Source organism: Pristis pectinata, chromosome 31 (genome assembly GCF_009764475.1).
Source record: "Pristis pectinata isolate sPriPec2 chromosome 31, sPriPec2.1.pri, whole genome shotgun sequence".
Taxonomy (NCBI): Eukaryota; Metazoa; Chordata; class Chondrichthyes; order Rhinopristiformes; family Pristidae; genus Pristis; species Pristis pectinata.
In genome coordinates this window covers 5,978,740-6,003,767 of record NC_067435.1, presented here as the reverse complement: position 1 = coordinate 6,003,767, position 25,028 = coordinate 5,978,740, and the positions used below count along the sequence as shown (strand labels likewise).

Genomic DNA, 25,028 nt, shown 5'->3' with positions numbered 1-25,028 from the left:
TGCGACTGTTTGCTGTGAGTCCCAGTGTGTCTCCATCCCGTTGGCTGACACAGGCACCCTTCTTATGTGTAACGAGAGTTGGGGATGATAATGGAAGAGCTGCAGATGTTGGAAACCTGAAATAAAAACTGAAAACAAGGGATGTCGGGAAACCGATAACTCAGCTAATTAACCTGAAGCTTCATATCCATCTCATGGCCAAGTGAGAGGAGGAAGTGTCCTGTGGTGGTGGGACTGTCCCAGATCCCACTGGGAATGTGAATGGGCTGTAATGCACTGATGCACTGGGGTCTAAGCCTTTGGTATTAACCCTGAGAAGCTGCTCACCATAGTTTTCTTCCACTTGGACTTGACCCTGAAGGAAATCCATAGGCTTGGCCTCTATAACATGGAGAAAGGTTTGTACCACCCCCCCCCCCCACCATACCAGGGAGAGGGATGGGGTAGCAAGAGCCAGAGAGGTTGCCCCACGGGTCCGCTCCCTGACTGCCCTGAAGACCGCTGAGCTGTGTCCTCAGCACAGCCTGTGAGCACAGCTGTGTCGCCTTCACTGCCCACAAACACCAGATCAATATCTTCAAGCAAAGCCACCCTCCAGCCCAAAGGTACCCCATGGCCAGCAGAGCTTCTGGGGGCCAGGGCTGGAGGCATCAATGCCCCAGATGTGATGTCCATGGAATGATTCCCAGATCCCTCCACAATTCCACTTTCCCTCAACGTCCTGCTGATGTCCGTTTTAGGAGGCCCAGGTAGAACCAGTATCTCAGGAAGTGAGGGAAGGAGTCTCTCTCCATCAGTCTGTAGATCCTGTTTTGGACCAGGTCAAAGCAGGAGCGACCCGGATGGCTCATGTCCATGAGGACACTCTCTCTGCTCTGTGTGTCGAGATTCACCTACAAAGAATTAAAAGGAACGATTGGTGTTCTGTTCACTATTTCATTCCCTTGTGAACCTGCCACTGAAGCGGAGGATGTCTTGTTGAAGGACATTGGCACTTGCCCATTTCTATTGAAGCTGTTGCTTCTTTGCTGAGATGCACATCAGCCCCGACCTCTCCTGAGCCCCCACCTCCCCTCTATCTAAATTGCCTTCCAACCTCCTGACACTCTCAGCCCTACTGACTCCACTTGCCACCACTTGTAATGCTCCCTCCCTCCACCCTCATCCCTCAGAGACCCCCCCATCCACCAATTGTCTCCCTTCAATCTCCCTGCCGCCCCGACTCCTGGACCCCCTGCTCTGGTGGAGTGGGGAGCGATGGGGAACAGCAACTGAAAATCTACCTCCTTTGGGACCTGGACTGTGGCAAATTCATCGTCGGTCCTCTGGGCCTTGAGTGTGAGTTTGTGACGGTCTTCATGTCCCTGTAATCCTCACAGGCCAGCCAGGAGCGCAGAACGCAGACACACCAGCTGAGAGCAAACGAAGAGAGTCGGTCGCTGCGTCTACACAAAGGGTTCTTCGTTCCCTCCTCTCCCGAGGACCAGCTCCGTGACTATCCATCAAACATTGGTGCACAGAGCTAACACATTCCTGGAGCCCCAGTGGTCTCCCCCAACACAACATACACCCCAGGCACTACACACACTCACTCCTGTTGTCCGTTCCTGTCTCTACAGTCCCCTCCCATCCTCTCCTCCCCGTCAATACCAGCCTGCAGTTTTCCAACCCTCTGGAACTGACCTGGAGTCTCCTGAAAGTAAATATCAATTCGTGCATCACTTCTATGGCCCACACTGGTGTTTGTCTCTTAACCCCTCTGAAATGGCCCAGGAAGTCACTCAGAAAATATGGAAAGTGTGAGCAGCTTCAAGTTCCTGGGCGTCAGCATCTCAGAGGATCTGTCCTGGCCCCAACACATTGATGCAGTCATGAAGAAGGCACGCCAGTGGCTCTACTTTGTTTGGAGTTTCAGGAGATTCGGTATGTCACCAAAGATTGTTACATATATCTACAGATGTATAGTAATGTATATATTCCAAAGACGTACGGGTTAGGAAGTTGTGGGCATGGTATGTTGGCGCCGGAAGCGTGGTGACACTTGTGGGCTACCCCCAGAATATTCTACGCAAAGGATGCATTTCACTGTGTGTTTCGATGTACATGTGAGTAATAAAGATCTTAGCTTAGCTTATTTTAGCTTATCCTTCATTCCCTGATTCCCTGGGAGAGTGTTTATCATCTGTCAGATTGCTGGGAATGCAACGCTCATTGGTCAGCGAGAGGCTGGCGTGTTCAGGTGAATATTTTGGATCCCACTGCAGCAGAGAGTAATGCAGCACAGAAACAGTCCCTTCGGCCCAACTTGTCCATGCTGACCTAGTTGCCTACCTAACTTGGTCCCATTTGCTCGCATTTGGCCCACATCCTTCTAAACCTTTCCTATCCATGTGCCTGTCCAAGTGTCTTTTAAATGTTGTTATTGTACCTGCCTCAACCACTTCCTCTGGCAGCTCGTTCCATGAACTCACCACCCTCTGGGTGAAGAAGGTGCCCCTTTTAAATTTATCCCCTCTCACCTTAAACCTATGCCCTCTAGTTTTTGATAACCTTTCCCTGGGAAAAAGACTGCGCGTTCACCTTATCTGTGCCCCTCATGATTTTATACACCTCCATAATGTCACCCCTCAGTCTCCTACACAAGGAATTAACTCCTAGCCTGCCCTGTCTCTCCCTGTAGCTCCAGCTCTCGAGTCCTGGCAACATTCTTGTAAATCTTCTTTGCACTCGTTCCAGCTTAATTCTTGCCGATGTCCACTCCTCAGCTGAGTCCAACAGGCGTCCTGATCGCTCGTTTATGACATTGCTGATTTTGATCTTGCTGTGCATGTAATGCCTACAGGTGTCAGCCCTACTTACCAACAGTGAGGGCCCTGGCGATGGGTGACAGGGGTATCAGGTGCTATATAAATCCAAGCTTTCTGTTTCTGATCCAGCTGCTCCTCCGGCCGTTCTCCTCATCCAGGAGATTCCTCCGCCTGGGAATCTGGAGCAAGACCAAGCTGAGGCCATTTACTTCTGTAGAGCACCATTTACACAGAAAAATCTTTCATTGGAGGATGAACAGATGGAATTTCGGTTCTCAGCCAAAGGTAATTTTCATACACTTCATCGGGGTGTGGCTGTCGTTAGTTGTGGGATTGGCTATTACTTAGGGGTGGGTCTTGGATGTGGCTATTTGCTTAGGGGTGGTGCTTCTGGTGTGGCGGTTGTTGGGGGCTGTGGCTTGGGTGGTGGCTATTATTGCAGAGAGGCTATCATTGGTCAGTTTGCTGCATCACTGGTCAGGTGGAGTTTATCCATACCGAGGAGATGTGGCCGTCAGTGGTCAAGTGTGAAGCTGTTGTTAAACGGGGATCAGGTCATCGATGGTCAAATTGCACCTATCACTGACAACAAGAGTGGACACCATTGATGGTGGGGCTGATCAGGGGAGTAGTTGTCATTCGTGAGGAAAGTGAATAACGTTAGTCAGTGGAGCTGTTATCATTTGATGAGGATGTATCATTGGTCAGCAATGTGGCTTTTATCATCGCTGGTGTGGCTAACACTCGTCAGGGGTGTGGTTATATGTTGGGGGTGGGGCCCTCATTGGTCAGGGGTGTGGTTATATGTTGGGGTGGGGCCTTCATTGGTCAGGGTGTAGTTATATGTTGGGGGTGGGGCCTTCATTGGTCAGGGTGTGGTTATATGTTGGGGGTGGGGCCACCATTGGTCAGGGTGTGGTTATATGTTGGGGTGGGGCCACCATTGGTCAGGGTGTGGTTATATGTTGGGGTGGGGCCACCATTGGTCAGGGTGTGGTTATATGTTGGGGTGGGGCCACCATTGGTCAGGGTGTGGTTATATGTTGGGGTGGGGCCACCATTGGTCAGGGTGTGGTTATATGTTGGGGTGGGGCCTTCATTGGTCAGGGGTGTGGTTATGTTGGGGGTGGGGCCCTCATTGGTCAGGGGTGTGGTTATATGTTGGGGGTGGGGCCCTTATTGGTCAGGGGTGGTGTCCACTGTCAGTGACAGGTGCAATCTGACCATCGATGACCATCGCCCTGTTTAACAACGGCACCACCCTTGACCACTGATGGCCACATCTCCTCGGTATGGATAAACTCCACCTGACCAGTGATGCAGCAAACTGACCAATGATAGCCTCTCTGCAATAATAGCCACATTGGTGGGGGTTTGGCCATTATTTGAGGTTATCATTTGTATGAAGCTGTGGCTGTCTTTGGTCAGGGTGTGGCCATCATCAGTGTGATTGCAGCAGTAACTGTTGGGAGTGAGGTCATCGCAGGGGAGGGGGATTGTTTTCATTGGCCAGGGGGTGTGGTTATCAATGGTTGTGGGTGCAGCTCATGTTTCAGGGCTGTAGTTGAGGAGCTGTAGCAACAATGGTCAGGGTGGCGCCTCTGTGGGGTTGGTCATGGAGTTGTGGCTCTCATTGGCAGCGTTGTGGCGGGGAGTCTGGCTATCATTGGCTATCAGTTGTTAGGTGTGTGACTCACACTGGCAGGGTTGTGTCTCTCTTTGTTCAGTCAGAGTGCCACTATATTTGATTAGATGCGTGGTCATCAGTGGTGGGAGTGCATCTGCCATTCCTTGGAGGTGCAACTATCATTGGTCAGGTGTGGTTGGTGGGATTGAGCAGCTATCGTTGGTCAAGGGAAATAAATATCTTTGGTCAGGAGTGTGGCCACGATTGGTCAGGGTGCAGCTATAATGGTGGGGTGTATGGCCGTCAATGGGTGGTAGGGTGGTGGATGTTAGTCAGTGATGTGGTTATTGTTTGGGTCACAGATACCATTGGCTAGGGGTTGGCTACCTGTTGTCAGGGATGTGGCTATCACTGATCGGGGTATTGCTATCTTTGGTGGGGGTACTGTTATCATTTGCTAGGGATGGGGCTATCATTGGTGGGGGAAATCATTTAAGAACATAAGAGATAATAAAAGAGGAGGCTATTCAGCCTCTGGAGCCTCTCCACCATTCAGTGAGTTCACGGCTGAGCCCAGCAGGTCTGTGTTTGACATCCATTTCCACACATTCTCATCGCCACCTCTCTATCCACCCCTCCCTGGAGTGAACCTGTGCTGCTCCTCCCAGCTGCTTCACTGCATTTATGTAGCCTTCCCAACTGTTGGGATTCCAGAGTTTGCTTGGTGCAGAAAACTTTAGGAACCTTGATGAGCGGTGAAGTACATTTGAAGTGCAGTTAGTGACGGCAGTCCAGGTGATGACAGGATTTGGTGGTCAGTCAAAGGGGAAATATCTCCTCACCTTTAATTCCAAAAATTAATTTGTTTTACAGCCAGAACTGCACAATCTCCAGGCTCAAATTCAGGACACCTGACTGAAGGTTGTAGATTTTAGTTTGAACAAAGAGACACCGCAGCACTCCCTCAGTACTGCCCCTCAGAGAATGTAGCACTCCACCAGTCCATCAGAACAACCCTCTGACAATACAGCACTCCCCCAGTACTACCAGTGTGGGCTGTTGGTTGAAATACAGACCATTCATATTCCCGGTGGGATCTGGGGCAGCTCCACCTACCACAGGACACTTCCTCCTCTCGCTCAGCTGGGAGATGGAAGTGAAGCTTTAGGTTAATTCGCTGAGTTAATTGGTTTTCCAACATCTTCAATATCACACGTTTCTGGTGACTGGATGTGGGCAAAGATCCTGAGCCACTGAGCCTATTTTCAGAGTGACGTACCTTCAGAGTGACGTTCCTTCAGAGTGACGTACCTTCAGAGTGATGTTCCTTCGGAGTGACGTACCTTCAGAGTGACGTTCCTTCAGAGTGACATTCCTTCAGAGCGATGTTCCTTCAGAGTGACATACATTCAGAGTAATGTACCTTCAGAGTGACGTTCCTTCAGAGTGATGTTCCTACAGAGTGACGTATCTTCAGAGGGATCTCTCATCTCCCCTCTGGTTTATCCCTCACACTGGACCCCATTAACCTGACCACTCACCAACTGCTAACACCACACATCACTCCCAACTTAAGACCAGTTAAAACTGTAACATCAGTGAGCTAAAAATAACAGAACGTGTTGCTGACGGTTTCTGTGCTCCTGGGAGAGGTGTTTAGTGACATTTGGAAAACACAATTTTTAAACTATTTTGCACTTTTTAATTATAATATCACAGACTCACAGAATCATACAGCACAGAAACAGGCCCTTCAGCCCATCGAATATCTACTGAGCATCAACCACCCATTTCCACTAATTCTACATTAATCTCATTGTTTTTTGTTCTCTGTACAGTCTTGTTGACTCTCTCCAGATTATACTCCTCGCCTGCACACATGGGGCAATTTACAGCAACCAGTTAACCTACTAACCCTCACCTCTTTGGGATGTGGGAGGAAACCGGAGCACCTGGGGGAAACCCACACAGTCACAGGGAGAACGTGCAAACTCCGCAGACAACGCCCAAGGTCAGGATTGAACCTGGGTCATTGGTACTGTGAGGCAGCGGGTCCACCAGCTGTGAAACTGCGCCACCCACATTTTAGAGAATATTTTACACCTTCACCATCTCTGGGTGCCAATATTTCACGTTTAAGCATTTATTTCAGAGTTGTTCCCACAGCAGGATCTGAGAGAGTTTTAAGAACATTGAGATGAACTGAGACAGGAGCATTGGCAAGGGAGGTCAGCTGGTGGGATGGTACAGAAGAGAGTAGGAAAAGAAAAAAGTTGAGCCTTCCTTCAACCAATCATCATCATTGATGACTGCTATCACTGACAATCATTGCGGTCCCACTGCTTTAAGGCTATTGAATGGTCCCCTGTACGATAAGGATGGACTCTTGACCTCACAATCTACCTCATCATGGCCTTGCACCTTATTGTCTGCCTGCACTGCACTTTCTTTGTAAACTGTAACACTTTATCCTGCGCTCTGTTATTTCTTTTCCTTGTACTATCTCTATGCGCTGTTGCAATGAAATGATCTGTATGGATGGGATGCAAAACAAAGTTTATCACTGTACAAAAACAACCATTTTACCAATTTACCATTCCCAGTACAAACAGGAAATGCTTGAAACACTCAGCAGGTCCGGCAGCATCTGTGGAAAGAGTTTCCAGTATTTTATTTCAGGTTTCCAGCATCTGCAGGTCTTCCATTATCATTCCGTTACAAATAAGCAGAGTGCTGTTGGTGCCTGTGTCAGCCAAAGAGTTGGAGACATGCTGAGACTCCAGGAAACAGTCGTGTTAATTAGAGGCCATTTGATTCAGGGAGGGCTTTGCTCACATCCAATCGCCAGAATTTTGTGATATCGAAGATGTCTTAAAGCCAGTAACTCAGCCTCTGTCACTATCTCCACCCATCGCTCACCTGGATCCACCTATCACCTGCCAGCTCTTGCTTCACCCCTTCCCCTCACCTCCTTATACTGGCTATCTCCCCTCTATTTTTCAGTCCAGATGAAGGGTTTTGACCTGAAATGTTGACCATCCATTTCCCTTCACAAATGCTAATTGACCTGCTGAGGTCCTCCAGTAGTTTGTGGATTCCAGCATCTATAGCCTCTTGTGTCTTTATTTTAAATCAGGACTTAGTTCTACAACAAGCAGATCTGTTACCTCCATTCTGCCCGGGACATGGTATCTGCATCTGCAGCCATGAAGGACAGTAGTGAGATACAAATTCTGAGCTTAAAATCAATCCCCCTCACTCACAGCAGTGTTGGTTCTGTGGGTGACTGATGGGAGAATTATCCAATCATCTCCATCCTTTCTAGGGTTCAAGATCTCATTCACTCTTAATCATTACACATTGTACTTGGCAATATCGGTGCAATAAGACTTATTTATTAAGATTTTTGATTAAATGAATTTTGATCAACAGTGCAGGGATTTTCAAGCATGCACAACTTTGTAAATAAACAGCTTTTCTGCAATTAAAAAAATCATGTAAGCATGTATTTTATATATGTGGTTTTTCGATGAATGTAGCAAGCAAGTCCTACACATTCAGTGTATAAAGGCAGAAGAGAAGGTGTGATATTGGTTCCGTTGGTGCTGAGTTAGCCACAGTCACAGTACCCAAAGCAGGGTGTGTGTGCGCTCTGCCATACATGTGCTTCAGGTCGGTGTACGTACCTGAACTCTGTATGTGTCCAAGATCTACTGTATTGATTTGGTATCTGTGAGTTTCTGGTGTACATGCGTGTACCTGCTTTGTATGTCTGAGCTGTGCATATGCAGCAGTCTGTACTTGTGTTTGCAACATGTTAGAACAAGGTCAAGTCCAAACAGGAGATGGCTGAGCAAAACTTGGAAAATTAGCAAATGTCCAGAAATATATTTATATTCACCGACATCAAAACACCAACTCTCACACACATTCCTATACAGACTCACTTCCACAGACACATTTAATTAAACAGCGCCTTTTTGACAACTTCAGGATAAGCCAAGTAACTCCGGAAGTGTGAGCAGTGTAACCCTCCGTGCTTGGAACTGGGACTCGAACCCACAACCTTCAAAGTCAGAAGCACAGCGAGAGCGAGAGAGCATGAATGAAAGAAAATCCACTGAGACAAATCTTGTCATTGAGTCTTGGACCTTCCCTCTGATGGTGTTATTTTGTAAGTCTAGATAAAACAAAATGAAATCGCTATTATTTGTCTCGCTCCAGTCAACACACAGTTAAGACCAACTTTCTGGATGTGAAAATTGTCTGTTCACTGTCCTGGTTGTTGTGCCAGGTCAGAAAATGCCCCTTAGGGTTCTCAGTCAGCAGAGGGCTTGAATGGGAACAGGAACCGTGGTGTGTTCATCACCTGTGGTGGCCCGCAATAGTCTGTGGAAAACACTGGCACCCACTTGGGTGTGGAGGGGACAGGATGGGGCAAGGCTGGGACACCTTGCCATGACCCTGCAGATACTACTCCCAACAAGGGGCAGGCACAGTAGTGTAGCGGTTAGCGTAATGCTTTACAGTGCCAGTGACCCGTGTTCAATTCTGGCCACTGTCTGTAAGGAGTTTGTACGTTCTCCCCGTGTCTGCGTGGGTTTCCTCCGGGTCCTCCGGTTTCCTCCCACATTCCAAAGACGTACGGGTTAGGAAGCTGTGGGCATGCTATGTTGGTGCCAGAAACATGGTGACACTTGTGGGCTACCCCCAGAACACTACGCAAAAGATGCATTTCACTGTGTGTTTCGATGTACATGTGACTAATAAAGAAATCTTATCTTAAATTGCAGGGTGATTTCCTCATCGGGGTCTCAAAGTCACCTGCAGAGGGCAGCAGATAGCCAAGTGGAGGCAGAAACACTCCCACCGCCTCCACGGATCAGTGCGTCAGCTGAGTTGGGAGCCTGACCATGGCCAGGAGCAGGTAACTCCACCACCGTGGGACTTCCACTGGTCTGCTACAGGGGTTCTGCTGGTCTTGAGCTGAGATCACTACAGAAGGTTGTAGGAATCCAGTAGTGTGTTGGGCCCAACTATTGTCACCGTGTGATTGATAGAGTCATTGAGTTATACAGCATGGAAACAGGCTCTTCGGCCCAACTGGTCCATGCCGACCAAGGTGCCCCATCCAACCTGGTCCCATTTACCCACATTTGGTCCATAACCTTCTAAACCTTTCCAATTTATGTACCTGTCCACCTGTCTTTTAAAAGTTGTTATTGTACCTGCCTCAACCACTTCCTCTGGCAGCTCATTCCACAAAGCGATCACCCGTTGTGTAAAAAAGTTGTCCCTCAAGTTCCTAATAAATCTTTCCCCTCTCACCTTAAACCTATGCCCTCTAGTTCTTGATTCCCCAGCTCTGGGGAAAAGACAAGGTGCATTCACCCTGTCTATGCCTCTCATGATTAAGATCACCACTCAGTCTCCTACACTCCAAGGAATAAAGTCCTGGCCTGTCCAACCTCTCCCTATAACTCATTCCGTTAAGTCCTGGCAACATCCTCGTATATCTTTCCTGCACTCTTTCTAGTTTAATAACATCTTTTCTATAGCAGGGTGACCAAAACTGAACACAATACTCTAAGTCCGGCCTCACCAGTGTCCTGTACAACCGTACTATGAGCTCCCAACTTTTATAGTCGGTGCTCTGATTTATCAAGGCCAGTGTGCCAAAAACCACCTTCACCACCCTGTATACCTGTGACTCCACTTTCAGTGAACCGTGTACTTGTACTCCGAGGTCTCTCTATTCTACAACACTCACCAGGACCCTGCCGTTCACTGTCAAAGTCCTACCTGGATTTGATTTTCCAAAATGCAACACCTCGCACTTATCCGAATTAAATTCCATTTGCCATTCCTTGGCCCATTTACTCAGCTGATCAAGATCCCTCTGTAATTTTTGATAGCCTTCTTCAATGTTCACTATACCACTTATTTTAGTGTCATCTGCAAACTTTCTAACCATGCATTGTACATTTTTATCCAAATTGTTGACATAGATGACAAACAACAATGGGCCCAGCACCGAGTCCTGAGGCGCACCACTGGTCACAGGCTTCCAGTCCGAGAAACAACCTTCCACCACCACCCTCTGCTTTCTACCATCAAGCCAACTGTGTATCCAGTTCGCCAGCTGTCCCTGGATTCCATGTGATCTAACCTTCCAGAGCAGCCTACCATGTGGAACCTTATCAAAGGCCTTACTGAAGTCCATATAAACCACATCTACTGCCCTGCCCTCATCAACCTTCTTGGTCACATCATCAAAAACTCAATCATTCATAAGACATGATCTCTCATGCACAAAGCCATGCTGACTACCCCTAATCAACCCGTCTTTCCAGATGCACATATATCTTATCCCTCAGAATCCTCTCCAGTAACTTACCTCCCACAGATGTTAGACTGGTCTATCGTTCCCAGGTTTTTCTTTGCCGCCCTTCTTAAATAACAGCACAACATTCGCTACCCTCCAGTCTATCGGCACTTCATCCGTGGCTAACGATGATGCAAATATCTCGGCCAGGGCTCCCGCAGTTTCTTCTGTAGCCTCCCACGGTGTTCTGGGATATACCTGGTCAGGCCCTGGAGATTTGTCTACCTTCATACCTTTTAAAGCATCCAGCACCTCTTTTGCTCTAATGCGGACTATCCCCGAGACCTCCCCATTTACATTTCCTAGTTCCAAAGTCTTCATGTCTTTCTCCGTGGTAAAAGAAGAGGAGAAATATTTATTAAGGACCCTGGCCATCTCCTGTGGCTCCACAGGAAGGTGTCCCCTTTGGTCTTTGTTGGGCCCTATTCTCTCTCTAGTTACACTTTTTCTCTTAATATACTGATTAAATCCCTTTGGATTTTCTTTAATCTTCTCTGCCAGAGTTATCTCATGCCCCCTTTTTGCCCTCCTGATTTCCTTCTGGAGTATACTCCTGCATCCCCTATACTTCTCCAAGGATTCGCTTGATCCCAGCTGCCTGTACCTGACCCATACCTCTTTCTTATTCCTGGACAGGAATCAGTAAATTGTATCAATTCCATATACTTCAATAGATTCACTTTTCAGGACCTGGGTGTCACTGGCCTTTATTGCCAGCATTTATTTCCCATCTCTAATTGCCCAAGAAGGTGTTGGTGAGCTGCCTTCTCGAACCGTTGGTGAAGGTGTTCCTGCAGTGCTGTTGGGGAGGAAATTGCAGGGCTGGACGACGATATATAGCCAATCCAGAGAGTGGGTGACTTAGAGGGGAACCTGCAGGAAGTGGTGTCCTCATGTGACTGGTGCCTTTGCCCTTCATGGGGGTGGAGGTCGGGGTCTGGGAGGTGCTGACGGAGCAGCCTGGGCAAGGAACGGCAGTGTCGTTTGTAGCTGGTACACACGGCAGCCACTGTGTGCCAGTGGTGGAGAGGATAAAAGTTTAGGCTGGTGGATGGGGTGCCAATGTAGCAGGCTGTCCTGGATGATGTAGAACCTCTTGAGAGTTGTTGGAACTGCACTCATCCAGGCAAGTGGAGAGTGTTCCACCAAAGGCCTGATTGGTGCTTTGGAGATGGTGGGAGAGTTGTGGGGTGTCAGGAGGTGAGTCACTCACCAACGGACACCCAGCCTCTATCCTGCTCTTGTAGCCACACTATTGATGCAGCTGGTGTGGTTCAGTTTCTGGTCAATGGTGACCCCCCCAGGATGTTGATGGAGGGGGATTCAACAATGATAATGTCATTGAACGTCAGGGGTAAGTGGATGGATATACTCTTGTTGGAGCTGGTCATTGTCTGGACATTTTGTACCGTGAATTATTTGCCATTTGTCAGCCCGTGTCTGAACGTTGTGACAAAGGCTCCTGAAATATTCACTCTTTCTCCTTGCACAGATGTGGAAAGAGAAACCGTTAATGCTTCCTGTGGATGACCTTCCATTGGAGCAGTTTTGATGCAAGATCATCGACCTGAGTCATTAATGTTATTTCTCCCTCTGCCGACTCAGCCTCAGCTGCTGAAGATTTCTCTCCCTCTGGATAAAGCTTCTTACCTCAGTTGTGTTCATCTCAGTCTGTGTCGAGTCAATGGTGAAAGTCTTGTGCTTACTGGTCAACCATTTCTGAACTTCATCAACCACCTTCAATGAAATGAGAACAGTTCAACCAATCATTGCCTTCCAGAAAACCTTCAACTGTTCAACACGTTGTGTCCAAGAGTCAAGTAAGAATTTAACTTCATATATTGACCTCTTCCACTGGCATCTCCACTGGATCACTCAAGCAGAAGCAAGTCTCCAAGATACTTCCTACTCTCTAGGTTAGTTAGGGGTGGACCTTCCACCATGACTTTCCATGGGAGCTGAGCACTGAACTAACACTGGGATTGGAAAGTCCCTTTGGTGCTTACAGGAAGCAGATTGCTCAAATACTCCTCGCCAAGGCACCAACACCAATAGAAAAAGGATAAAGTCGTGGGCCTTCTTGAAAAGAAATACTGTCCGGGGACACTGACTCCAGATGGAATGTGCCCTTGAACTTGAGAACAACGATGCCTTGTATTTAACGGAGAATTTGAGGGCTATGTTTTTCACGTAGAAGGTGGTGAATATTTGGAATGAGCTGCCTGAGGAGGTAACAGAGGCAGACACTACTGCAACATTAAACAGGGATTTGGACAGGTACTGGGATAGGAAAGGAGGAGAAGGATAGGGCCCTAATGCAGGGAAAAGAGATTGGCATCACAGTCAGCATGGACGAGCTGGGCCTGAAAGGCCTGTTCCTGTGCTGTATGTTTCTATGACTCTGAATACCACGTACTGTGGAGAATGGGGAACCAATGTATTGTTGTGTGAAGATGTACCATACACTGTGGATAAAGGGGAACCAGTGCATGTAGTTAGATTTCCAGCAGACACTTGATAAGGTGCCACATAAGTGGTTATTACAGAAAATAAAAGCTCATGATGTATGAGATAACACAGTGGTGTGGAGAGGATATTTACTTAAACTACACGATTAGCCCACATCCTTGTGTCTCCCCTTCACTCCCTCAGTGTGACAGCCTCACTCACTCATCCGTCACCAGCATCGACCCCCAGGCAGTTGAAGCAAATCCAACCTGCTGGCTCAGTCTTGCCGTTCACATTGCAGGGCTTCAGGGGAGAAAGAACCGAACCCTTCTGGTGTGGACAGAGCATAGTCTGGTTCACAGGAACACACTGGGCATAAATGGGTCCTGCTCTGGTGGGCAAGATGTGATGAGTGGTGTTCCTCAGGGGCTGGTGCAGGGGCTGAAACTTTCTACAGTTTATGGAAATGACTTGGATGAAGGCAGTGACGGTCTGGTTGTGAAATGTGCTGATGGCACAAAGTGAGGTTGGAAGATGTTGTGCAGAGGGTTTCAGGAGGGTACAAAGGGATACAGAGAGGTTATGTGAGTGGGTCAGGATCTGGGAAAATGGGGGAAAGTGGGAAAGTGAAGTCCATTTTGGCAAAAAAAAAATTAGGATATTAACTAAAAGGTGGGAGATTACAGAGCTCAGATGCAAAGGGACCTGGGTATCCTAGTGTAGGTGTGCAAAAGGCTTGACTGATGGTACAGCCAGTAATCAGGGAAAGTGACAGAATGGGATTGTTTATTCCTGGGACATTGAACAGGGAGGTAGGGAGTTACGGTTCAGTTATCAGGGGCAGCTGAAAACACATCTGGAGTACGGTTCACTGCATCGTCTTCTGACTTAAGGAAGCATAGTAATGTATGGGGAATGGTTCAGAGAAGGTTTACCAGACTAAATCTGGAATGGGTGGGGTATTTTATGAGGGAAGGTTGATCTGCCAAGGCTTGAGTCTGCTGGAGCTCAGAAGAGTGAGGTGGGACTTGAATAAACATCAAAGATCCTGTGGGGCTTGTCAGGGTGGGAGAGGATGTCTCTTGTTGGGGAATCTAGAACAAGGGGTTACTGTTAAAAGATAAAGGGTCACCCACTTCAGATGGAGATGAGGCTAATTATTTGTTTCTATCATTGGGTCATGATTCTTTGGAACAATCCTGAGTCATAGAGTGGTGCAGCACAGAAGCAGGCCATTCCGCCCATCCCGTCCATGCCGGCCATCAAGGACCCATTGATACTAACCCCATTTACCATCACATGGTCTGTAGCTTTCTGTGCCTTGGCAATTCAAATATTCGTCTAAATACTTCCTCAATGCTGTGAGAGCCTGTGTCTCTGCCACCTCCTCACGCAGTCTATCCCAAACTGCAATCACCCTCTGAGTGAAAAAATTCTTTGTTATATCCACTCTAAACCTGACCTTTAAATCTATACCCCCTGATCACAGACAACTGCTATGAGTTTACTTCTCTCTGCCCTATCCATACCCCTCATAAGTTTGTACGCCTCCCTCAGGCCCCCCTCAGCCTTCTCCGCTCCAAGGGAAGCAAACCCAGTCTATCCAATGTCTTCTCCTAACTGGGACTCTCAGGTCCAGGAACATGCTGGTGAATCTCCTCTGCACCTTCTCCAGAGCAACCATATCCTTTCTTTACAGAGGAGACCAAAACTGCACACAATATTCCATATGTGGCCTCACCAAAGTTTTATGAAGCTGTACCATAACTTCCATCCTTTTATATTCCATGTCCTGACGAATGAAGTCTTGATTCCCTATACCTTCTATATCACTCTACCTACCAGAGCTGTCACCTTCAGGGATCGCTGGATGTGCATCAAGTTCTCTCTGTCCCTCAGTACTCCCTCAGAATCTAAATTGTGTATGTCTGACCCCTACTTGACCTTATCACTTCACACTTATCGTCATTAAATTCCATCTGCCATTGATCTGCCCATCTTACCCACTGACCAAGGTCTGTAGCCTGAGACTACCCTCCTCACTACCACAACACCACCAATCTTTTTCCAAGGGCAGTGGATGCAGAGTCTTTGGGAATTGTTAGGGAGAGGTAGAGAACTTGTGGATAGGGAAGGGGGTGAAAGGTCATCAAGGGGAGATGGGAATGAAGATTTGAGGTCACAGCCTGATCTTACATTCAATGGCAGAGGAAACCTGAAGGGCCAAGTGGCCGACTCTTGCTCCCAGTTCATAGTTCACTAAAAGACTCATCAACCATTCATCACAATGATGACAGAGTGCGGAGAGTAGGGTCAGAAGGAGCAAGTGTTTCTGTAGGGAAGGTGTACTTACCCGGCGATTGAAAACGCAGTAAATAAGGAAAATGAACAGACCCTGGAGACTGTTGAGGACAGTGAATAAGTGGGAGAACACCATGGTGCTCTCATTGAATTGAAATATTCCGAAGATCCAAGTGCATCCCAAAACAAACATCCGTGCAGCAGCCTTAAGGGTCAGGGTTCTGTCGAAAAGATGAAAAAACAGCCCAGGTTAATGAAAATCATGGTAATGAAGAAATTCCTTTCAAGTGGAACTTTCATACCCTCGGGGTTTTCTAAACAGCCAACAGCACATGATTAAAGTGTTTGTTGATTCTTTTCTGGGACCTGGGCATCATTGGCAAGGATATCTAAGTCAAAGCCAAAGACAAGATTATTGTCACCTGCACAAGTCCATGTGTGCACAGGTGCAATGGAAAACTTACTTGCAGCAGCATCACAGGCACATAACATCAGAAACACAACATTCCCATAAAAACATAAATTAACAACATAAATTGCACAAAATTATACAGAAAAGAACAGAATTAGAACAAAGTAAAACAAAGTCCATTGTAGTGCAAAGTGGTCCAAGTGGTCCTACTGTTGCTCTACTGAGGTAGTGATTAGGGTTGTGCAGTTTGGTTCAAGAACTGAATAGTTGAAGAGAAGTAGCTGTTCCTGAACCTGGTGGTGTGGGACTTCAGGCTTCTGTACCTCCTGCCTGATGGCAGCTGTGAGAAGATGGCATGGCCCGGATGGTGGGAATCTTTAATGATAAATGTTGCCCTCTTGAGGCAGCACCTCCACAAAATACTACCGATGGAGGGGGTGTGTGAAGGGGGAGGGATGTGCCCATCATGTTTTGTGTTATTTTTTGCCCATCCCTTATTGCCCTTGAGAAGGTGGCGATGAGCTGCCTCCTGGAAGTGATCCTTTCCTTCTGGTGCAGGAGCTCCCACAGGGCTGTGGGAGTGGGAGCCCAGGATTTAGACCCGGTGATGATGGAGGAGCAGTGATATATTCCCAGTTCAGGATGGTGTGTTACATAAGACACAAGAAACAGGAGCAGGAGTTGCCACTTGGCTCTCTGAACCTGCTCTGTCGCTCAGTAAGACCATGGATGGTCCGATCTTGGCTTCCACATGACTTTGCTGCTCTCTCCAAACCCCTCGACTCTCTCATAGATCAAAAGTCCGTCAATTTCTGTCTTGAATATATTCAATGACTGCACCTCCACAGCATTGGGATGAACTGGAAGTCCAGGAGAAGAATTAACTGGGAATTGTTCACCCTTCACCACTACAGATGAGTCGGTGGGATCCGTGTCCTGGGAACTCTGTGCCAAAAGATCGGGAAGCTGTTCCCCACTTTCACTGCCTCTTTCCTCCATCCAGCACTGAACCACAGACCCTGTGCCCCTCAACCTGCCTATTCTGCTTTACTGCAGATCTTAAATATTCTGGCAGCTATACTATAATGTTGTAGTCATTACAGACTTGGTTGAGAAAAGGGCAGGACTGGCAGTTCAATGTTCTAGGATTCAGATGCTTCAGATGTAATAGAGAGGAATGTAAAGGAGGTGTACTACTGATCAGGGAGAGTGTCACAGTAGTACTGGATACCCCACAGGGGAATGTCCTCCCTCTCAATGTCTCTTAGAATCTTCTACGTTTCAAGTGGGTCCCCAATCACCCTTCCAAACTCCAATGAGTGAAGACGTGAACTGCTCAACCATTCCTCAAGTATCAACCTGTGCTTCCCGGGGATCAACCTACTGAACCTTCTCCATCAATATGTGCACAGCAAGCTCCCACAAACAGCACAGAACAATGTTCAATGGTGGGGCCTGGGGGAGAGTGGCAGCATCATGGCCAATCCCGATGCTGCCCTCACTAGACACGGACATAAGTACATTCCCCCAGGGCACCTCTGGCCAATGCCCTGAGGTCTGGCCGACTCCCTCCCCACTTCCATTGTCACCATCGGCAGAGATCAGCACCATGGACAGAGACCCACCCTGGGACCCCGCTATCTCTCACCCCACTCACTCCCCAGGGGTCAGTTGCAAAAGAACATGGTTCTAATATAAAAGATAGAGAGGTGGGGTGTGTCCAAGTATAGGGTGACAGGGGCATTCCCCCACCCTATAATTATGTAAAGTGATGTGTATAACGTGGGGTTATGGATATTTTCCCGTAACATCAGGGATGCCTGACACAGTTGCCACATTCCCACATGGGGGAGGGCACTGTGGGTTCCGAGTCGGAGTGTCTCTGTGTTCTGCCAGCTCATGAGCAACAGCAGCTTCCGGGCAAGGACTGTATCTGACATGAAGCTCCCAAGCTGCTGGGCTGGTGCTGGGCACTTACTTGGTTTCTTTGAGCTTCGACACCTCCTTGTTGCGTGAGTCAAAATGGCATTTCAGTAAGTAGAGTGTCCAAACCAACAGCACCGTGTTGACCTGGAGAGGGAGAGAGAGAGATAGGGTTTCCTGAGGAAGGCAGAATGGATCCTGCAAATCCCAGATGGAATTCTCCTCTCTGGTTTTCCTTCCTTCTTGCTGCTGCTCACACTTTCTCCTCACCACTGTACCTTTCCCCATGACCTGACCCTCTCTCTTTCTCTGTCTGAAATTCTGCTGCCCCCCCCCCACCCACCTCCTCCACCCATGTCACCCCCTGCATCTTTCTCCTTTCATATATTTTGGAAAATCCACCCACCTTCCAGCATTATCCTGCCGTAACCCAGGAGGACTGGGATTTCCGCAGGATCCAGATGCATTGGGAGAAGCCAGGAGAAGAATTAACTAGGAATTGTTCACCCTTGACCACTACAGATGAGTCCGTGCCAGAAGACTGGGGGGACTGTTCCCCACTTTCACTGCCTCTTTCCTCCATCCAGCCCTGAATCACAGACCCTGTGCCTCTCAACCTGCCTACTCTGTTTTAATGCTCCTCTTAAATGTGCAAACAGTTGTACCATCATGTTGTAGCCATTACAGAGACTTGGTAGGGAGAAGGGCAGGACTGGCTGCTCAATGTTCCAGGACTCAGATATTTCATAGATGATTGAGTGGGATGTACATGAGGTGGGGGAGTTGACTATTGATCAGGGAGAACATCAGAGCAGCACTTGGAGACGATATCCTGGGGGATTCTTCTCCTGAGGCAATATGGGTAGTGCTCAAAAATAAGAAAGGTGCAATCACTCTGATGGGGTTATACTGTAGGCCTCCCAATACCCAGCAGGACAGCGTAGAACAGATATGCAGGCAGATTATGGAAAGGTGTAAAAGCAACAGGGTAGTTGAACTGGGTGACTTTAATTTCTCCAATATTCACTGGGAAGTCCTTGGTCACAAAGGCTTAGGTGGGGCAGAATTTTTTATGTGCTTCCAGGAAAGTTTCTTGACACTGTATGTAGATGGTCCAACCAGGGGAGTGGCCATACTAGACCTTCTTTTTTGAAATGAGCGTGGCCAGGTGATGAGAGTTTCAGTGGGGGAGCATTTTGAGAATAGAGATCACTACTCCATAAATTTTCAGAGAGTTAAGGATAAGACTGGATGTTGAGGAATGTGCTAAATTGGGGAAAGGCTATTTACAACAGTATTCGGCAGGAGCTGGGGAGAGTAGATTGGGGGCAGCTGTTGCTGGGTAAGTCCACATCCAACATGTGGCAGTCAGTAAAACTCCAGTTGGTCAGAATTCAGGACCGACATGCTCCTATGAGGAACAAATGCAATGATCGGGAACCTTAGATGACAAAAGATGTTGCAAATTTAGTCAAAAAGAAGAAAGCATATGTAAGGTTTAGGAATCTGAAATTGGACAGGGACAGGAGGAACATAAAGGAAGCAGGAGAGAAACAGAGAATCAGGAGGGCTAAAAGGGGCCACGAAATGTTCTTGAATTAAAGAGAATCCCAAAGCATTTTATATTAAAAACAAGAGGGTAAATAGGGAAAGGGTAGGATCACTCAAGGACAAAGGAAGGAATTTGTGCCTGGAGGGATAGGTACTAAACCAATGCTTCATATCGGTATTCACCAAGGAGAAGGGTGTGGAGGATAGCAAGATCAGAGAGAGGAACGCTGATATCAAGGAGGAGGAGGTGTTGGGTCTCTTGAAGAATATGAGGATGGATATTTTCCAAGGACCTGATGGGATCCATTTCAGGTTATTGAGGGAAGCAAGAAAGGAGATTGCTGGGGCCTTGACGAAGATCATTGTATCCTCTTTAGCCACATGGGAGGTTACAAAGGACTGAAGAAAAGCCAATATTGTTCCTTTGTTTAAGAAGGGCAACAGGGTTAAACCAGGAAATTATAGGCTGGTAAACCTTACATGAGTGGTATGGAAATTATGTGCAAAGATTCTTAGGGATAGCATCTATTCACATTATAGAAAAACATGGCTGTGTAGGGAAGGTTATGTCTTACAAACTTGATTGAAATTTTGAGGAGATGGCGAAGATGTTTGATTAAGGATTGGGCCGTGGATATTGAAAACAGGGACTTTAGAAAACGTTTGGCAAGGTCCCTCATGGTAGGCTAATCCAGAAGATTAAGGCACATGGGATCCATGGAGACTTGGTAGATTGGTTTCAAAATTGATGTGTCCATGAAAGACAGAGAGACAAAATGTAGTAGTGGAGGGGTGTTATTTTGGCTGGAGGTCTGTGACCAGTGGTGTTCTGCAGGGATCAGTGATGGGACCTCTGTTGTTCGTGATATATACACACACATAGTATATATAAATGGTTTGGATGAAAATGTAGATGAGTTAGCAGATGACTTGAAAATTGTCAGAGTTGTGGACAGTGAGGAAGGTTGTCAATGGATTCAGCTTGATATAGATCAGTTGGAAATGTGGGCAGAGAAATGGCAGATGGAGTTTAATCCAGACAAGTTTGGGCTGTTACATTTTGGGAGGTCAAATGTAAGAGGAAAGTATACAGTAAGTGGCAGGACCCTTAGAGCATTGATGTAGAGAGGAATAAAAGTTGGGAAGTCATGATGCAGCTGAATAAAACTTTGCTTAGGCCACATCTGGAGTATGGTGTTCAGTTCTGGTCGCCGCATTACAGGAAGGATGTGGAGGCTTTGGAGAGTGTGCAGGACAGAGAAATTATTAAATATATGGAGAGGTTGGACAAACTTCAACTGTTTTCTCTGGAGCATCAGAGTGGCAACCTTGTAAAAGTATATAAAATGCTGAGATGCATGGGTAGGGTAGATATAGACTTTTTTGGGGGATTTTAAGGATAGTATCGCTTAAGAGGCATTTGGATAGACACATCAACAGGTTGGGAATGCAGTGATATAGATCGTGTGCAGGCAGAAGGGATTAGTTAATATTGGCATCATGATTGGCACAGACATCGTGGGCCAAAGGGCCTATCCTTGGGCCTCCACAAATTTTCCTATGAGCTATACCCAAGCCCAGACCTGCTCAGTGTTAAGTAAAAGGACAATTGAGATGGTGGAAAGAGATACTTGAAAAAGAGGAACTTGCATTTAGATCAAACGTTTCCTAACCTCCAAAGTGTGAAGCATGTTCCCACCACTGGGGGAAGTGGTATCTAATCTGCAAACATACTTAAGACTCAGTGGGATGAAGGAGACCAGGAAGGTACCACTATTGATGGGCCCAGTGTACTCACAGCCTGAAGACTCAGTGAGGGTTTGAGGGGCAAGCTGCTGGGGATGTGTAGGTTGGGTGCACACTTCCTGTCGGTCGGGGCTGGGGTTCAGGGTTGGGGTTGAGGGGGCACTGACTCAGGGTCAGGATTGAAGGCAACAGCTCGGGGCTGGGCAGGGTTCAAAGGCCAGCTCTCAGGTCAGAGGTGTGATTGACACACACCTGAGGCACAAGTTCATCAACAATATGCATCAAATGTGTCTACCGTTCACAGTGTCAGACACACGAACATGGAGAGGACGTTAATCGTTCTCACATTCCCTGAGTGATGTCTGAGGGGATGTTACACAGGACCCAGTCCCTCAGCGGGGGCACGACCCTAGACTGTGGGCCTTCCCCACAGAGGAGTGGCTGGACTGAGCTTCAGTGCGTCCCCCAAGCTCATCCTTCTCAACACTGGGGACGGAGACAACCCAGCGATGCCTGGTCTTTGTGAGCCCCGGGTCTGCGGACAGCAGGAGCAGACACACACAGGGGCCCGAAAGTGAATCACCCAAGGAGTGAGAACCCTGGTCAGGAACGGCCACAGAGCAGAAAGAAACGAGAAGCTTACCACAATCACGACACAGACCGGGCCCTGGAAACTCCAGTTAAACCCAAACTTGTGGTTCAGCCAACAGCTGTGAAGGTGAAAGAGTTTCGTCACTGAGTGGCAGTCGGATCGTGGAATACTCTTGAAATGTCGGTAGTGCTACAATGCAGGAAAACGGCGGGCAAATTCTGCACAGCAAGATCCCAAAAAGCAGCAGTGTGCTGATGACAAATCAATGCCATTGGTTATGGGGTGAGCGTTGACCTGAAGGTGGGGGAGAACTGCCCTTGCTCTTCATTGAAACAGTATTGTGGGATCTGTTCTGTCCGTCTGAGGCGACGGACAGAACATTGCCCTGATATCTCACCCACTGACAGCACCACTGACAGTGTGGCACTTCCTCAGCTCTGCACTGCAGCCTGTCTTCCAGTCCCCAGAGTGAGGCTGCTGTCCTAACATGGGGAGGACGGAGCCACTTAGCACAGGGCGGAGTCGAGAGGGATGGTTACCGAGGGAACCACCCTGCCCTCCTCCCCACCCAGTAGAATAAACAAGAAACAGTTTCTGTAGGCAGGAGGGGTGGTGCCTGGAGCGGATATTTAAAACAATTACAAAAAGACCCACAGGGGTTCAGTAGAAGATCTCAAGCATTGACTTGTGGTGCGTGGGATTGTGCTGTGCAGAGAGGCAGCAGATGCAGACTGGGCATGTGTGAGAGAACAAGATGCAGGGGTAGGGGGATAAGGAGGGGGCAATGGGACTGATGGGATTGGGCTGCTGGGAGCCAGCATGGACTGATGGACCAAATGGCCTCTTTCTGTGTCGTAGTAAGTTATATCATTCTATGACATTTCCTTATCGTTAAAATACTCACTGATCTTTTGTTCCATATCCTCTGGGATATATTGCTGCCGAGATAATTACTATCACAGCAGGAACGGCGTAACCGGAAATGTACAGGTATTTTCGTCTGATGATGTGTGTACGGGTATAATTTGTGACGGTCAGGTGTCTGGACATGATGAAAAGCTGCAGACTATCCAGGAACATCCAGCTGAAGACGGAGAGGAAGAGGTAATGCAAACACCCTGCTACCAGACCACACACCACCTGAAGAGAGTGGAGACACAGTGGTCAGTGGGCAGCACCGGGCAAAGGCAGCGTTCAATCAGAGACAGGGACACAGACAGGGACACTCAGAGACAGGTGAGAGAGACACGGACGGCTCCAGACAAGTGGACAGAAACAGGGAGAGAAACACACGGAGAAACACAGCTAAAGACATTGACATAGACACACGGACAAAAGCAAACAGAAAGACGGTCGGAAACACAATCAGAAACAGACTGATGACAGAAACAGAAACACACACACACACAGAAATACAGCAAAGATACTGGCAGAGAAAAACAGAAACAAACACACATGTATCTACGTGAGGTGCTGCCTCCAGAAGGCAACATCCATCATCAAAGATCCCCACCATCCGGGCCGTGCCATCTTCTCGCAGCTGCCATCGGGCAGGAGGTACAGAAGCCTGAAGTCTCACACCACCAGGTTCAGGAACAGCTACTTCCCTTCAATCATTCAGTTCCTGAACCAACCGTCACAACCCCAATCACTACCTCAGTATATTGACACCATGACCACTTTGCACAACAGTGGATTATTTTTTTGTTCTTACTGTTTTCTTTCTTGTATTATTTTGTTAAGATTGTTAAGATATATTTACCAGTCACATGTACATCAAAACACACAATGAAACACATCTTTTGCGTAGAGTGTTCTGGGGGCAGCCCGCAAGTGTCGCCACACTTCCGGTGCCAACAAATCATGCCCACAACTTCCTAACCCATACATCTTTGGAATGTGGGAGTAAACCAGAGCATCCAGAGGAAACCCATGCAGACACGGGGAGAACGTACAAACTCTTTACGGACGGCGGCCGGAATTGAACCTGGGTCGCTGGCGCTGTAGAGCATTACGCTAACCGCTGCACTACCGTGTCTGTTTATTTATCTTCTTCTTGTGAATGTTGTGCCTCTAATGCTCTGTGCCAGTGATGCTGCTGCAAGTAGGTTTTTCATTGCACCTGCGCACACATGGACTTATGCAGGTGACAGTAAACTTGACGTTGACACAAGCACACACCACACACAGGGGAAGACATAATGCCCAAACACATAAAGGGACACAGTGATGATATACACGGACAATAATTTATAAATGATTTCAAATGCAGACATAAAATTTGAATAACGTGGGTAACCTTGACAAAATGTCTTGTTCCAGCACCAGATCTGCAGAGTGGGATTACGTCACTTCATCTGCGGTAAGATGGAGGCTCAGCGATAGGTGTAACCCGCTGCTCCCCAAGGTGAATGTTGATGGGGAGGGTTGGGATGTCCTTTGAGGTCATTGGGCAGGAGGGCAGAGTGGGAGAAAGGGCAGCGTTCAGCGGTGGAGGGAGCGTGGGCAGACTCCAGTGCCCGGAGGCATTGGCCACCGATGGAAGGAGGATGGGATTAAAAGGATGGCACGCTCTTCATGATGGGCTGATGGAAGGAGAGGACACCAGAGGAGAGCAGGGCGAGAGCATGGTGCTGAGCTCCCATAACACCCATGCGAAGGCCGCATGTGCTGCCAAATTTGGCCCAAATGCAGGTTCAGAGGCCGTCAGAGAACGAGAGGCTGCAACTTGGATTTCTTACTGGTTGTTTAATCCACATTCCTGCCAGGAAGATGAACTGTGCCAGGAAGAGGGTGAGACTCAGGTGCTTGTGGACAGTGGTGTTGGCATTCTGGATGGATGTGCAGTTGATGAATATGGCGATGGAGGCGGCGAGACACAGCAGGGAGATGGTGAGGCCGATGTAGGTGATCACATCCAAGTGCCCTCCGTACTGCAGCAAACACAAAGTGGGGAACCACGTTCAGGTGACGGCTGTGATGGAGTCGCCAGGGACGGCATGAGATACAATTACATCAAGTTCACACCAACAGGATGTCCGCCCCCTCCGGTCTTGTGTCAGTGATTCTGTTCCAGACACGGCTCCTGCCTCCCCTCTTCATCCCATCCCATCAATGCACCCTTCCACCCCCTTCCCTCTTATCAGCCATCCCTTAACCACCTCTGCTCTTTGCTTCAAGTCCTCCAAGTGGATTGAAGTTTCCTGTCTCCACCACCCCCTGGGTGAATTTCCTAC

General features: G+C 47.9%; 1 protein-coding gene across 1 annotated transcript in view; it reads right to left on the bottom strand.

Annotated features, from left to right (window-relative positions):
- Nucleotides 1-7,807: 7,807 nt before the first annotated feature.
- The window catches only part of LOC127585013 (adhesion G protein-coupled receptor E1-like), a 40,126-nt gene continuing 22,905 nt past the window's right edge, over nucleotides 7,808-25,028 (bottom strand). Inside the window, exons 13-19 of the mRNA XM_052042119.1 lie at nucleotides 24,534-24,725; nucleotides 22,697-22,932; nucleotides 21,844-21,910; nucleotides 17,959-18,050; nucleotides 15,621-15,789; nucleotides 12,470-12,556; nucleotides 7,808-8,614 (exon numbers count right to left, since the gene is read on the bottom strand). Of these exons, the coding sequence (XP_051898079.1) occupies nucleotides 8,570-8,614; nucleotides 12,470-12,556; nucleotides 15,621-15,789; nucleotides 17,959-18,050; nucleotides 21,844-21,910; nucleotides 22,697-22,932; nucleotides 24,534-24,725 (888 nt within the window). The 3' untranslated portion in view covers nucleotides 7,808-8,569. The remainder of the gene's footprint in view (nucleotides 8,615-12,469; nucleotides 12,557-15,620; nucleotides 15,790-17,958; nucleotides 18,051-21,843; nucleotides 21,911-22,696; nucleotides 22,933-24,533; nucleotides 24,726-25,028) is intronic.